Below are 14,974 nucleotides of genomic sequence, written 5' to 3'. Positions count from 1 at the left end.
AGCAGCCGTCTGTCAAAACATAGCCTTTGATTGTCTGCCTTTGCCCCACCCCCCCCAAAAAAAAAACTTGGCCAAAAAGCTAATTTCTAATAAGAAGTCATAACTAAAATGCCAGTAATACATAGCTTTTAAACATACATTGTGCCCGATTACTAAATAAAATCAGTACCCCAAAATTTCTTGACCAAACCTTTGCTTCTGTGGGTACTATAAATGTGCCCTTCGCTGCTGAGAAGAATATTTTGTAAAGTTTCTTTTTTTATTGAGCTTGATGTACTCTTTATGTACTGGTTAAGCAGTACATATTTGAGACATCTGCACAGGCTTTGCAGCGGCCCGGGACGGGCCCGAGCTTGGAACCATGGGTCCAGGGAGGAGGAGGAATCAACATTTATTAAGCCCGAATTAATTCGGTGGTGCATGCTTGCACCAGACGGGGTGGTTCCCTAGTTGCGGGACCCATATGTTTCCAGCAGCTCCTGGCCCCTGTCTGTCAGTGCGAGCTGGATCGATAGGGCGGGGCTGGACAACAAGGTCTCCCATCGCTCAAGGGGTTGGGGATTGGGGGTGTTGGCGGGAAGGGGAGGAGGGGGGGTTTTGAGTTGTTTGCATTCTGCCAAAACGTGCGGCAGGGTGCCCTTTTCTTTTTTACAAAAAGGACAGAGCATGTCGTGTTCCGCAGGGTACATGCGGCTCATCAATACGGTATGCGCAAGCGATCCCGCCTGCGCTCGGCGCAGGATCGTCTGTTGTTGCCTGGTGAGCTTGGGGTGCGGTTCTGGCAGTCTGCACCTTTCCTCTCGGTACATACTTGTAATTTCCCGAAAGCTGGTAACCGGATGCGGTAGCTCTTCCGGCTCGTTCTCGCCCCGGATTGACATTTCTCGGGCATGGTAGTCTGCGATGATGTTGCCTGCTACCTGCGAGTGAGCCGGGACCCACACGAGCTCTATAGCTCTTCCCGGAGGCTTGCACTTGGATAGAATGGCTCGGGCCGCGGAGGATATTACCCCTCTGCGGAAGCTTCTGTAGACTGTCTTTGAGTCAGTGACCACGGTGTCCACGCTCGGCTGTGCGAGTGCGAGGGCCATGGCCGCTTCTTCTGCAACTGCGGCGTCTGTTGTCTTTATGGACGCGCTGACGATCAGCCTGTCTTTTGACGTAACCACCACTGCTGCACGGTCACTGTGTTTTCGGAGCGAGGCGTCCGCGTAGAGGACCCTGGGGGTTCTCTTCCAGCTTCCGGGCTATGGCTTTGGCCCGCGCGGTGCGCCTCTCGTCGTCCTTGCCCGGCGTCATGTTCCGGGGAAGGGGTTTGGTCTGAATGGCCGTCTTCCAGTCTTCCGGAAGGGCTTCCTTGAGGGGTACTGGCTCAATCTGCCATCCTATCTTGCGTAAGACGGCTCGTCCGTGTTTCGTATGACTGAGCCGGATTCTCTGATTAGAGAGGTGGGCTTCAGTGAGCTCCTCCACCGTGTTGTGGGCGCCCATGTCCAGCAGTCTTTGTGTGGACGAGTATATGGGAATGCCCAGTGCTTGCTTCGTTGCCTTACGAAGCATCGTGTTTAGGGTGTCCCTATTCGCCTTCGTCAGCTGGAGATAGGGGGCGGAGTAGGTAACCCGTGACACGACGAATGCGCGTATCAGGCGCATGACATCGTCCTCTTTGAGGCCTCGGTTTCTATTAGATACCCTTCTGATCATACTGAGTATCTGTTTGGCTGTAGTTTTGATCTTTGTGACGGCGGCGTGTGCCTTCCCGTCGGCCTGAAGTAGTAGGCCGAGGATCCTAATCTGCTGTGTTGGCTTGATAGCCGTTCCGTCGATGGTGACGATCACGTTCGGCGGCAGCTCTTTCTTGGATTTTCCCGGTTGGATAATAAGCAACTCTGATTTCTGGGGAGCGCAGCTCAGTCCGCATGACTTTGCGTACTCGTGCACGGTTGTTGCCGCCTTCTGCAAGGCTTCCTCCATCCAGGCATCAGAACCGGCTCGAGCTGTCCACACCGTAATATCGTCGGCGTAGAACGCATGGTCCACGCCTTCGATTTGCTTGAGTAGACCGGGCAGGGGCAGGAGGGCCAGATTGAAGAGCAGGGGCGACAAGACCGATCCCTGTGGGGTGCCCCTATCACCCAGCTCGACAGGGTCTGACTTCTCCTCCCCTATTCTGATGGTCGCTGTTCGGTTTGACAGAAATTCTTTGATGTAGTCGAATGTCTTTCGGCCACACCTGGTCATATTCAGATTCCGCAACACGCTCGCGTGGGACACGTTATCAAACGCTCCCTTCAGGTCGAGGGCGAGTATCCCGCGAGGCGTGTGCCTCGTTGCCGGCTTGACGACCAGTTCGTGAAGTTGGATCATCACGTCTTGGGTGCTGAGATGTTGCCTGAAGCCGTACATCGTCTCCGGCATCTGATCTGTTTCTTCGAGGTGCTTCTGCAGCCGGCGAAGGACCATACGCTCCATCACCTTCCCCGCGCAGGACGTGAGGGAGATGGGCCGCATGTTGTCTATCGTGAGGGCCTTGCCGGGCTTTGGAATGAAGCAGACCTCGGCGTCCTTCCATTCCTTCGGCAACCGCGAGCTCTCCCAGGCTTCGTTGATGTGCCCTAGGAGGCCGCGGGCCGCTTTACTGCTCATGTTACTGAGTAGTTTGTATGTTATGGCATCCCTGCCGGGTGCACTTTTCTTGTTACTTTGATCTATCGCTGTCCACAATTCCGTCATGGAAAACGGCCGGTCCAGGTCTTCGTTGTCGGGTCCTTCGTACCTCTCTGGCTCCGGGTACTGTCCCTTCTCTGTCTTTAGGTACTTCGCCTTCAGGTCTTCCAGGAGCCTGCGGCCGTCTCCCTTGTACATGTTCAATACTTTGGTAAGGTTGCGATTGGTCGCAGTTTTGCTACTCAGCGGGTCGATCAGATGCCTCAAGAGGCACCACGTCTTCCACGTCGAGAGCTTGCCCTGCAGGCCGTCGCAGGTCTTCAGCCAATTCTCCCTGCATAGTTTGGCCGCGTGCTCGGCGATCTGCTTGTTCAAGGCTGCTATGCGCTTGGCCAGCTTTCTGTTGTGCCGCTGACGTTTCCATCGCCGCGTTAACGAGTGCCGGGCCGCCCACATGTGGGTCAGTCTGACGTCCACGTACGGTGTCTGCGAAGTCGTTGCGATTTCTTGGGTAAATTTTTGGAGGGTCTTCTTCCGGTCCCTCGACCATTCGGTGTAGGTCTGTTGTGTTTCAGCTCGTCCCGATTCTTCCTCAGACGCCTCTTCTTGTTCCTGGGTGAACTTTCTCATCTTGTCCCAATCCGTGATCCGCGCTGTCCCCAACACAGCCCGATATCGGGAACCTCGGATCGTGATGCCGATCACGCTGTGGTCAGAACCCAGGTCCACTTCTTCGCTTCTCCAGGAGACGTCTAGCGTTCCCGATAACCACGAAAGGTCTGGCGTAGTGTCCCTCGCGGCACTGTTGCCTCTTCTGGTAGTTACGTCAGGCTCGTTCAGGAGGGCAATCTCGTGATCCTCCATTGCTTTGGCCAATGCTATTCCTCTTTTTGACTGGAACTTATAGCCCCATGTTGTGTGAGAGGCGTTAAAGTCGCCGAGGATCAGGAGCGGCCTGGTCCCCGCCAACCCTTTTGCCTGACTCACGATGCGGTCAAATTCGTACTGCCGTTGTGACGGCCGACAGTACGCGCTCATTACAAATAAATTGCCCGCGCTGCCAATTTCTCTTGCATGAATTTCGACCAGCGTGTGCTCGCACCCGCCCTGCGCCGTAACATGTTGAGTTGCCGCCACGTTGCTGCGAACGAGCACCGCCGTTCCGTTCTCCGTGGGGTCCGTGTAAGTGACGTACCCCGGAAGTCTTGGTTTCCCGTTTGTCTCCTGTAGAGCAATTACATCAGGCTTGTTGTCTTGCCCGTCAATGTATAACATTAGTTCCGCTTCTTTGTTGCGAATCCCACGGCAGTTCCATTGGTAAATCACGGTGGTTTCTCCCCCGGTCTTCTTGTGCTTCTTACTTGGCTTCTACATCATCCTTTCCGGCTGTCTCGAGTCGATTGCGCCTTTTCGCGATCGTGTTTTTTATTTTTTCGGCCCGCTCCTTTTTCAGGGACGCGAAGTGGTTCCTCACCGATGTTGAGGCTACTTTTAGCGCTTGACGTTTGTGCTTCGCCAATGGCGTCTGAGGCTGACTCTCGACAGCTTTAAGTCGGTCGTCTATTTTGCTGAGCCTTTCGTTAATTTGGGAAATTGCGGCCAAAATGGCCATAAGCTCTCCTTCTCGCGGGATCTGTGTCGTTACCGTGGTCGCGGTCTCTGCGTTCGCAGTTTCCTCTCCGCTCGCGGGGCTCTCTTCGGCGTCCATCGCCTCTAGGTTATTTGCTGCACGTTGCATGGCCTCAGCCTCTCCAGCTGGCCGCCCTTGGCGGGGCGAGGGGGGGGCCCTCCGCGGCACCTTGCACAAGCCTGCGGCGTTGCTTGTCGCCGTGTTGTCTTGGGGTCCTGAATTTGCCAAGCTGCCGTTACTCGCTAGCGTTTCGATCTTATTCATAAGCGCCTGTATTTGGGCGTTCTGTTCCTGGATCTGAGCGTTTTGGCGCTCTATGATCCTCTTAAGCTCTATCACTTCGCTACTGTCCTTTTGCGGATTCGCTTGTGAGTTAAGGGGTTGGGAGGGGGTGAGGGGTGGGAATTCGGTGTCGCTGGTTAGAGCGACGGGAGACCTGTTGGTCCGGCCCACCTTTTTCTCGGCGATCCCTCGGTGTCCGGTTGACTCTGGCGACTGTTGTAGACAGCCACTGTTGTTGCTGTTGCGGCCCGGCGTGTGTGACCGGCCCCGTTGTTTGGAGGCGCTGCGGTGGGGCCCGCCTGCAGGACCTCTCTTGTCTTGGTTCCTCCTCCCGATGTCTTCTTCCTCTGCTCGGCGCCGTTCCCAGCGCCGCCGGCGGACGACGTAGGGTGTCTTGAAGCGGGCTTTGCAGGCCTTGTCCGCTGTCAGGTGTTTGCCTCTGCACAGGCCACAGTTCGGGACACATTCGTGATCTTCGGCGAGGTTGGAGATTCCGCACCCTCGGCAGATCGTGTTCGAAGGATCCGGGCACACGTCCATTCTGTGGCCCACTCTTCCGCACGCATAGCATATGTCGATTTCTTTTCTATGTAACGTGCACTCCATGAGCAGGTTGCCGTATCTCACGTATTTGGGTACTTTATGCCCTTCGAAAGCAAAGACGACTGATCGGGTCTTACCGATCCGGTTTGCCTGTAGCGCCGTTGGGTTATGCTTGTGCACAACATTGTCCTGAATATCCTGGGCCGTATCCTCGAGCGGGATGCCCCTTATGACGCCCTTCACCGTGCCGTGGGGGGCCGTTTCGTAGGTACTTACTTCGTGTGCCGTGCCGCGTATGTCAATCCTTCCGACTGCAGTGTATAGGTCGGCATTTTCTCTCTTGGAGGTGCTCACCACAACGATATTCTGCTGGAGGTTGGGGCACACGACATCTTCACTTGCTTCATTGCCGGGGATCTGTGCCGCCGCCACAATTGCACGACTTAGTTCAACGCGGGTCACGTCGCTCACGTGGAGCCCGCCTCATGGTCGTAATACGATCTTTATGTCGCCGCGCGGCAAGTCTGGCATGCGCGCGCCCTTCAACAATTTGCCCTTGTTTATACGTTTCGCCCTTGAGTGACGTGTATCGCTGCCAGTGGCAGCCATGGCCTTGGCGCCATCTTGGTTCGTTTGAAGTACGGCATTTAGGCCTAACTTGCCCATGCCTTTGTGCCTGACCCTCTCGCCGGCAGTTTTCCAGCCTTGCGATCTTGTGCACTGGTCCGGCGGAATTTCGACGCCGTCCACCTCTACTCGCATAGCTGTAGTTATCTTAGGTCAATGCTCACTTGCGTAATCACCGATGATTCGATGTTCCGCTGGCGGCCTCACCGAGGCTCGGGCTGGGCCTACCGCTCATCCGGCCAAGGCCGGAGTCGACGTTAGGCCCAGCTGCGGGCGCTCCTCTCGGCACACAAGTCCTTTAAATTTGGCAAAAGCGGTCCCCTACCTCGGAATTCGAGTTCCCGGTGGTCCACACAACTTCATGCATCCGGTCGACGCACTTTCATTAAGGTGCGACTCAAAAAATCTGGCAGTTCAATGAAAAAAACACGGAGCCCAGGTGAAACGCGTCCGCTCGCTCCGCAGGAACGCCAGATTCCTCGGGTCCAGGCTGAGTTTCAGCTTCAAACGGAAAACCAAGTCCGTGCATGCTCTAATACACAAAATCTTAAATCCATTAATTTCTACCTCCATTGTCTCACGCTCACTCATGAGCATACTATCACAAGTTATCATGTTATTTGAAACATGACTCAGCATAGCTAAAGATAAGGGTTCAACTCGAATATCTTCATTATATGCAAATTCAAAACACTTTCGAATGTGTTTATTTGGAATACAAGGTTCTTCTTTTTTTCAATGAATATTACTCTTGACAAATGAATTACTGACAGTTTTTCACTAATACAATGTGGCAATCCCGTATGACCAAGGGTCAGTTGGAGCCTGTCTAGACGTTGTCATTTACACAGTTTATTTACCAGTAAGAAACTATACAATATGTTATTCTGGTGTAGCCGCACTGGGTTGAAAAAAAGGCAGGGTACTGTGTGGTCTTCGTGTTGATGACTGGGATAGATAATCGCGGCAGCCCAAACGTTTTGCCCTAGCACGGTTTATAACTGGCGCCCTCCAAGCTGTGGACAAAGCTACACATTTGTTCAATGTGCTATGCTAGTGACGACAGTAAACTAGACTTAGCTGACTGGTAGAAGAGTGGTGTCGCTTTGCAGCTGGCAGCGGCACGTAGGCTAGACAAGCAATATTGCTCATCCCAAAACTGCACTCTTTGTCTGAGAATACCACAATCATATCGCACCCCTAGCTCCTCTATTTACTTTATCTTCAGGACTGACTGAGAACTTGCACTCAACAACCAGCTAGCTATGCCTTACAAGCCAAAATTATTGACCCGTTTCGGTTAAAACCAAGTTGTGGAAAATGAGGTCAGCCTAGGTTTATCAGCATAAAACAAAAAGTCTAGCTCTGAGACATAAAACGGCACTTAAATGCTGCTATACCAATGAAAATGTGTGGCCTACAAGTAGGCATGTTCGACGGACAGGTGAGTTAGATCCCAATTTCAAAGGAGCAACCCGGGTTGGCAGCTACCGCCACGTTACGCCACCTCGTGATATCACACAACCTGCCGACCAATCTCTTCCTGACCATGTCACCTGTCTACCACCGTCTGCCAGAACCATGTCCATGGCTTTTTTGCTCACAACACCGAACGATGACAGCTTTTCTAACGAACAGGGCCTTTAACGTTATCATGCTGACGCTCTGAATGCTACTGGCACCTTCCACTAACCTCATTATCACTGGAATGTGCATTATCAGAAGGATAAAGATTCAGTGAAAATCTCCTTTCTTTGCCTCACTGAGCCCCTAACAGATGGCCCAGCAAAACTTCTCAAGAAAGAAAGACAAGAAAGGAAGACAATCTGTCAGCATGCCTGCAATGGTATTTTTGAAGAAGGAATTAGAATTTCTGTGCAAAACAGCAGGACGTTAAAGACAAGGAAAAAGTTGGCTGCAGACATGAAGTGAAGGGAGAAGATGTGCAGGTTCTGGTCGATATAGTTGTCAGTGCAGCGTTGTCCCTGTGTTTGTGTGTGCTTCTTATGTTTTGTGCTGTTACCTGCTCTGCTGCCTTCTTCCAAGAGGAGAGATATCTGCCAGATAGGTTGGGTGTTCTCAAACAAGGCCCTAGGGGAGCTTTACGGGCTCCCTGAACACCTAAACTCAAGTGCGCTGCTAAGCTTTCATTCCCTGCACCAATCTTTTTTGGTTTCCTTTGGTTTGTGCGGCTTAGTATCCCACAGCAACTCAGGCCATGAGAGATGTCATAGTAGAGGGCTCTAGAAATTGCTACCACCTGGGTTTCCTTAATGTGCACTCACATTGCACAGCACACAGAGGCCTTGCTTTTAGCCCCCCCTGAAAAGTGGCCAGCAGAGCCGACATTCAATCTGTTATACTGGGATTTAGCAATGAAGCGATGAAACCACTGAGTGACCATCCTGGGGCTATTTTATTTAGTCACTAAACATACAGTGACTGCTAAAGGCAGGCAGCTTCACCCTGTAGCCAGTCATCTGGCCATTTTGTTGGAGGGGGTAAAAAGCTGTGTCATGTGCCTTTCTGTGAGGTAGCAAAAAATTAAACAGCACCGCAAAATCTGCATTGGAGTAATGCGAAAGCACGGATTCTGCTGTTGGTTGCTTCTGGTTGCTTCTAGTAGCTTAATTCAATTCATGTTTGCCCATTTTAGTCTTTGGTACCTTTAAATTGCACGCCAATTCCTTCCTATGCCCATTTTTGGCTTTACTTCCGGTTGTGTGACGTCACATCCTTGACATTATATCCACTCAACACCGGTGCCTCTCTTTCCGCTTTCACTCCCACCTTCCTTCCTTTCCTTACGGCGTGGTTCAGGTGTCCACAGAACAAATGTGGCAGATACTGCGCCTTTCCTTTCCTGTGAACCAGTTATTCTAATTAATTATTTTCTCTGCAGCAACATTAGGTCAGCCCCTATCGATTGACACTACTCATTAACCTCTACCACTTCTCAATTACCCGCAACTGCTGCGGACACGACTTCGCAGACATTGTCTGCAGACAGGGTCTGCTGACAGAACTCTGTGAACATAGCGAAGTAATGCTTTCACGCTAATAACAGAGGAAAAGGCAGGCGATATTCCCCACCACTTCTTGAAAGCCACTTGAATACCCAAGGCTATGAAGAGTGGGAAACCCTGTAAGACAAGCACTTTCAGGAGCATATCACCTACATCGACATGCTCCGGCTAGACCTAAAATGCAGGTACTTTCAGTTTGGCCAGGCTACTCGTATCACTGCGAGTAGAGAGAGCACGCACCTTGAGGTCCCGCTCAAAAGGCGTGTTCTCAATTATGGGCACCACCAGCTCCTCGTCGTACCGGTAGCTCACCCCAGACTGGCCCTTCTTGATGCCCTGCAGCAAAGGACACAGGAAAAATAAAAAAGAAAAAAAAAATGAAAATCCACTGTTACTGCTGTTTCTGGCACTGACCAAAAGAAATGAAGCAGAACAAAACAGAGAACAGCTGAACAGTTTCCCATTTAACATCATTCAATCCTCATTCCTTCCTGCGATGTCAGACCAGAAGGCATAAAATGCTCTTCCAATCCAATACAGTACAATGGCACTAGATTAAACTCGCATATACTAGTAAAAAGAAACTGCAATTCAACTTCATCCTCCATAAACGATCACTTTCTACTTTCAACAGGCAGAATTCAGACACCAAGCATAATGCCAAAGTGGCCAAGGAAAAGAACTTACGACAGTAGTGTCGAGCTTGAAGCCAGCCCATACAACTGTACAATGTCCAGTGTAGGACGAGCATTGGAGCACCAAACAGCCTGGTTTTGATTTCTTGCCTTCACAATATAAAGGCCATATTCATGACTAGGAAAGTTCATAACTATGTAAAGTAAATAAAAAAACAAAAAATTGAAAATTGACCCTCATTAAGCCATAGCAGTAATTTCAACAATGTTAAGAAAGAAGAAATTGCAGTTAAAAAAGGCACATGACCTATACAGTGTTGCATTACTTTGCAAAATAATCACAGTAGTAAATGAAATCAATGCTGCCATGTTCCAAAATATGATGGAATTAGGCAAAAAGCTCTTGCCGCTGAAATTCCACCTGGTGGTTTCGTCCTTTGTCTAGGTGATAATGAACGTTTCAAGAAAAGGTTTTTTCCTTGTCACAGAGGGACAACGTCAGGTAGCTTCACTTAACCCTGCTTGTGGGAAAACAAAGAAACGAACAAACGAATGTACAGGCGTACTTTGATCATTTCCTGGTGCGTGATGCGGAATTCAGGTCCCGGGTAAAGCAAGGTGGCCAGCACGGCTGCCTTGGAGTGGGTGTGGATCACAGCCCCCGCACCTGCAGACAGAGCATGTCAGCGGGAGAACGACGACACAACTGCAACTCCACAATCCTCAACGACCTGTCCTGCCAAGCACAGACTGCGTGAATTGAAGGGAACTGAGAACAACTGCATTCACTTTCGTTTGTGAAAATCGACTGTCTCTTGGTGGCTACACTGCGGTGCATGTTCAGCAGGAAAAGTTGCATTTACAGGTCACTGTACTCTGTACGTGAGCACGGTGCTTTAGAGGTCACAAAGGATCTCTTTTCATTCAAAGATAGCATCTTGCCATTTCAACTCCGAAAAAGCAGGTGCAAGTCTCCTTCAGTTTGTCTCCTGCGTCCCTTGGAACAGTTTTCGTTGCGTGGTGAGCTACTATTTAGGTAAGTGGCGTGATGAAGAGTGGGGATCTGATCTAGCCTTGAAAGCCTAGAACTTATTTGAAGTGCATGAATCTTCTGACACTGAGCGGGGAAACCGGAATCGATTCCAGCCGTGGAGGCCACATATAAGAAGTGGCAAAACGCATGGCACCCGTGTACTGTGCAATTTTAGTGCACATTCGAAAACCCCAGGTAGCCCATATATCCCGCAGTTCGCCACTACAGCATTCCTGAGAGCCTGACTTGTTTTAGGGTCCTTAAATTCATTGACGCACGAGCTATCTTCAGTCGTGCCTCATCTTAAAATGTGCCCACGGCAGCTGATGACTGCAGCTGTGACAGTTGGGATTAGCTTTGGAGCAGACGTACGCGAAGAAAAGACGCTCAACCCAAAATTCTGCCGTGAAAGGCTGCATTACGCATGCGGAAGATCAGTTAACAAGCTAAAGCAGGGCAGCAATTTTTCTCCATTTCCAAGCATTAACAAAGCTGCACAAAGCGCTCAGACGACCCGCCTTCAGACAGCAGTGCTGTCAGAAATAGGGGTGCACACTTTTCACCATAAGCTGGGCAGAGACATGATACTGGCAGGTAGGTGCATGCAAAGGTTTCGCCCATCCATCAGCACAAAGACTGAACTCTGCCAAACAAAACTGGCTCAACCTAGCACATCAAGAAAAGATAACTAAATCTAAAACATATAAAGTCCTCTTCTTATTGAGAGCCAAGTTCACGGTCGTATCTCATACAATGTTCCTTAGCAGGCTAATCCAATCAGCACACTAAATCTAACGTAAAAAATCTGGAAAGAATAGAGAGAAGAGCTGTCAGGTTTATTTTTAATAAATATGCAAGGTCTGACTCCCCAACCACTTTAATGGAGACAAATAAAATTGAACTACTTGAACATCGAAGAAGAAAGCTTAGATTAAAGTTTATTTATGAGTTATTACATAACAAACTCGGTTTGGATCCATCATCATACTTAACGCCGGCGACAACCAGACAAACTCGTCAACACCATCCCAGACCCCTAACCCCTATATTCGCTAGAACACACTTACAAATTTTCGTTCTTTCCACGCACAATAACAGATTGGAATCAGCTAGTTAATCCACTGTCCCTTGAGTTTTAACCAATTGCTGCTATACTGTGTTGTCTTTTTTTTTTTTTTTTTTTTTTTTGAAGTGTTGCGTTTTCTTTTGTACCTTGATTGACTTGTTCACCCACCCTGCTTGGACTCAGTGTCCGCAGTATTTTGTAAATAAAATAAAATAAAAAGCGGACTTATAAATGTCCACAATGCTTCTACCAGAGCAGACCCATCACCTTTAGAGTACCGATTCTTCAGAAACTAGGAATTCAGTAATCATAATTATTTGGACAGTGCCCTTAGCAGGGGAATCTTAACATCAGCCAAAAGACATACGCAACACAAAGAAGTGGGGGCTGCTAATGCCACAACAGTCACTGCAAAAGCTCGGACTAGTGTGTTGCTTTTCCCTGTGCCTCAGGCCAACACAGAGTGACCAAACGTAACCAGAAGAGTGAGCACCAACGTTCGCAGATAATCCGAAAACACTGGTGCCCTTGTAATTTTTCGGGGTTGTTCTCCAGCATGTGCACAGATGCACATGAGCATTTATGTCACCTGTTTTTTGACAGTGTTAGCACACTACAAACATGTTTGAATTATCTCCTCCCTACAATATTGCCACTGCAGAAGCCGACGCATAGGGCAGCATGAAGGCCATTGCTGTGCCGAAAATTATGGGTATTGGCCGGCATGTTTTCACTGAATTTGGCGACACTGACAAGAGGAATATGATGCTCTGACAAAATCCGCGGCATCTCTAGGCAGCGCTGCCTTTTAATATGTTAGCATTAAAGACTCCTTTCTGCAGAAAATGCAGCGGTAAATAAAAAAAAATAAAAAATCATTGGCATGGCCGTGCACTGATTGATCAATGTTTGTGAAACATCACAAGACCCCATGAGATGGAAGGGACTGCATATCTGGGCTTGTCCTTTGAAATGGGAGGGGTGAAATGAGAAAAAGCTTTCCAAGGCCCTCAGTTGATAAAGAAGCAAATATGTTTGTTATTCAATTTGTCTTCACATTCGGGATTTACGAATATTTGAAAATCACTGAACACAACGAAAATGTTCGAATTCATCGCAGTTTCCCCACACTGTGCGCTTCACTACAACGTTTCACCGCATGGACTTGCAGTGCCAAAGAGGCCCTCTCGTACAAATTGTAAAACACATCCAGCCGTAATGCGAGATCCGTGTTAGCCAGCTTCTGCCAAATGGTTTGTGGATCCCGGTCACGAACAACGAACAGCATGCACCCCCTCACCACGCAGGGTGTAGGCGTTCATGAAGAGAGGCGTGCACTCGCTCTTGCGCAGCTTCTTGTGGGGCGGAGGTCCCGACAGGAAGCGTTCTTCCAAGTCCTGCACAAACAGGTCCTCCGGGGCTATCCGCTCCTTCTGCACCCCAGACGGGGCAATGTAGATCTCGGACCTGCACCAGTAGAAGACAAGGGCCCCTAGTGCATTAAAGAATGAAACTAAAGTGAACGAAAGCACACACCAGAGATACAAGCATGCACCCACAAGCAGCCATGCCACAATTATGACTTCTGATTTCCAGGGCTAAGCAAAATATCACTTAAGTGTGCTAGCACGTTTCGCCCTCGTTAGGCTTTATGTTGGTTTAGCTCTTTCTTATCTTTTGCATCTGCAGATCCCCTTACAGATCATCACAGGTGATGTCACACAATCCGCTGATCAGTGAATGCCCAACCGTATCACCAGCTAACTAACCACCTTTCAGACACTTCACCACACAATGGCATGCATAACAGCACACAACATGCTTTACCAACCCATCTCGTGGTACGCATGCTCCTATGGCTCCAGCTTTATGGGGCAGGTGCCACAGGGCAATCTACACCACTCTGTACACTGCAAATTCCCAAACATTTTCTTGTAAACTGACGTGCCTAGCATCGATACCTTTGTTTCACAAAAAAAAATTAGGTCTCTCGATATCAAGCTTGACTAGCAAATGTAATAAATTGTGTTTCTCATAACAGTGAGCTCAGTCGGACAACTTTCATCATATTCCTGCAGGCATATTTTTCCACCGTCAAAATAGTTTTTTCTTCAATGTTTCTTGCATCATTTCAATTTTGAAAAGAAATTGATGGTGATGAAACTCAGTTAAGCCAGAATATGCATAGCGAAAGCTACCGAACGGATTGTTCGCAAAGTCCGGTTCAAGCGTTCTCGTCACCGATGCACTGGCTGCAAACCGTATGGTGTGATCGGCAATTCGGCATGTCTTCTTGGCATCTTCCAAATCTTCTTGCTCCATTTGACCCGTTTCTTCTTGTCCGCCCTCTTCTCTGTTCCCATCTTCTATGGCTCAGAGCAACTAGTTGCCATGGTTACAGCGCACGTGCAGTAGTGACTAATGATGCTTACCCGAAATGCACCGCTAACTAGACCAGCGTTGCGTTTGCTACAAAATGCAACCTCCAAGTCGACTGGTACTCATTTCATGAATCGTACTAATTTAGGTGTTACAGCTTTCAAACCCTGTGACACTTTGTACAAAAACTATGCACCTGACTGAAAAAGTGACCACCTGTGTTTTGTGTCCCAAACCTGACTGAGTTGGCTTTCTAGATGCTGTACTAAATGTTCAGGCTAAAAAAAAACAAAAAAGAAAACATTCCATTATGAGGAATAATGAGTGCAGACAGTGGCACACACCAAATGAAAAACAATTCAGCCTTTTGCCGACATGCTAGTCTACACAGAGCGAAGTATGCTGCCAGGAACACGGCTCGGCCACATATATTAGTGCTATATTAGAGATCAATTACATCTTCCGTTTTGCTTCCATATAATTTATTGGCACTCCTTTAGGAAGCTGTGTCCCTGAAAAAGAGGGGCCGTAGCTAGCCTGAGCAAGATGGTAGGAGATTCTAATTTCTCAATATGAAAAGACACAACCCCTCACAATCCTCAACTAAGGGGAAAGGATGCTGCTCCTATGGCTAGCTCATTAATCCTCGGGCTGCACAGTGGGCAGCCTCATTGCCACTGAGAAAGGAGGTGCGTGTGCGTACCCAGCACAATTGGAAAACGTGTGTGTGCTGCTTCTGGGCCAAGCACCTAAATCATGCTGCAACAGCTTCAGGAACTGCAGCCCAACAGTTTATCATCCGGTGAGTAGGTGCCAACGAACGCTGGCCTGTTCCCATATGGTCAAAGCCTGCAAATATTTGTGACACTACGACACCAAACAAGTGAATGAAGGGAGAGTCTTCTACACTGTCTACAGTCAAGCTTCAGAAAAGTCTCCCAGAAAATAAGAGTTCTGAGGTAACTGAACTGCATAAGGGTGTAGTACTTACTACGCTGCCTACTGTTATAACTCGATTTAATGAAGTTGACAGGAACGGTGAATTATTTCATCAGATCAAGAACTTTGTTAAATTCAGGGTGGTGC

The 14,974-nt window shown here is 49.0% G+C and overlaps 1 protein-coding gene across 3 annotated transcripts in view; it reads right to left on the bottom strand.

Moving 5' to 3' along the window:
- LOC146188388 (methylthioribulose-1-phosphate dehydratase) overlaps positions 1–14,974 on the bottom strand; it is a 61,007-nt gene that overhangs the window by 26,227 nt on the left and 19,806 nt on the right. For all 3 annotated transcript variants that reach the window (XR_014707527.1, XM_084603756.1, XM_084603757.1), the window contains 3 exons: positions 12,810–12,976; positions 9,977–10,077; positions 9,016–9,111 (listed from right to left, as the gene is read on the bottom strand). Coding sequence is in view for 2 of the 3 variants with exons in the window: in XM_084603756.1 (XP_084459882.1) it covers positions 9,016–9,111; positions 9,977–10,077; positions 12,810–12,976 (364 nt within the window). In the remaining variant the exon portion in view is untranslated. The remainder of the gene's footprint in view (positions 1–9,015; positions 9,112–9,976; positions 10,078–12,809; positions 12,977–14,974) is intronic.

Source organism: Amblyomma maculatum, chromosome 5 (genome assembly GCF_055883805.1).
Source record: "Amblyomma maculatum isolate TAMU_Amacu chromosome 5, ASM5588380v1, whole genome shotgun sequence".
Taxonomy (NCBI): Eukaryota; Metazoa; Arthropoda; class Arachnida; order Ixodida; family Ixodidae; genus Amblyomma; species Amblyomma maculatum.
This window is presented reverse-complemented; position numbering and strand designations above follow the sequence as displayed.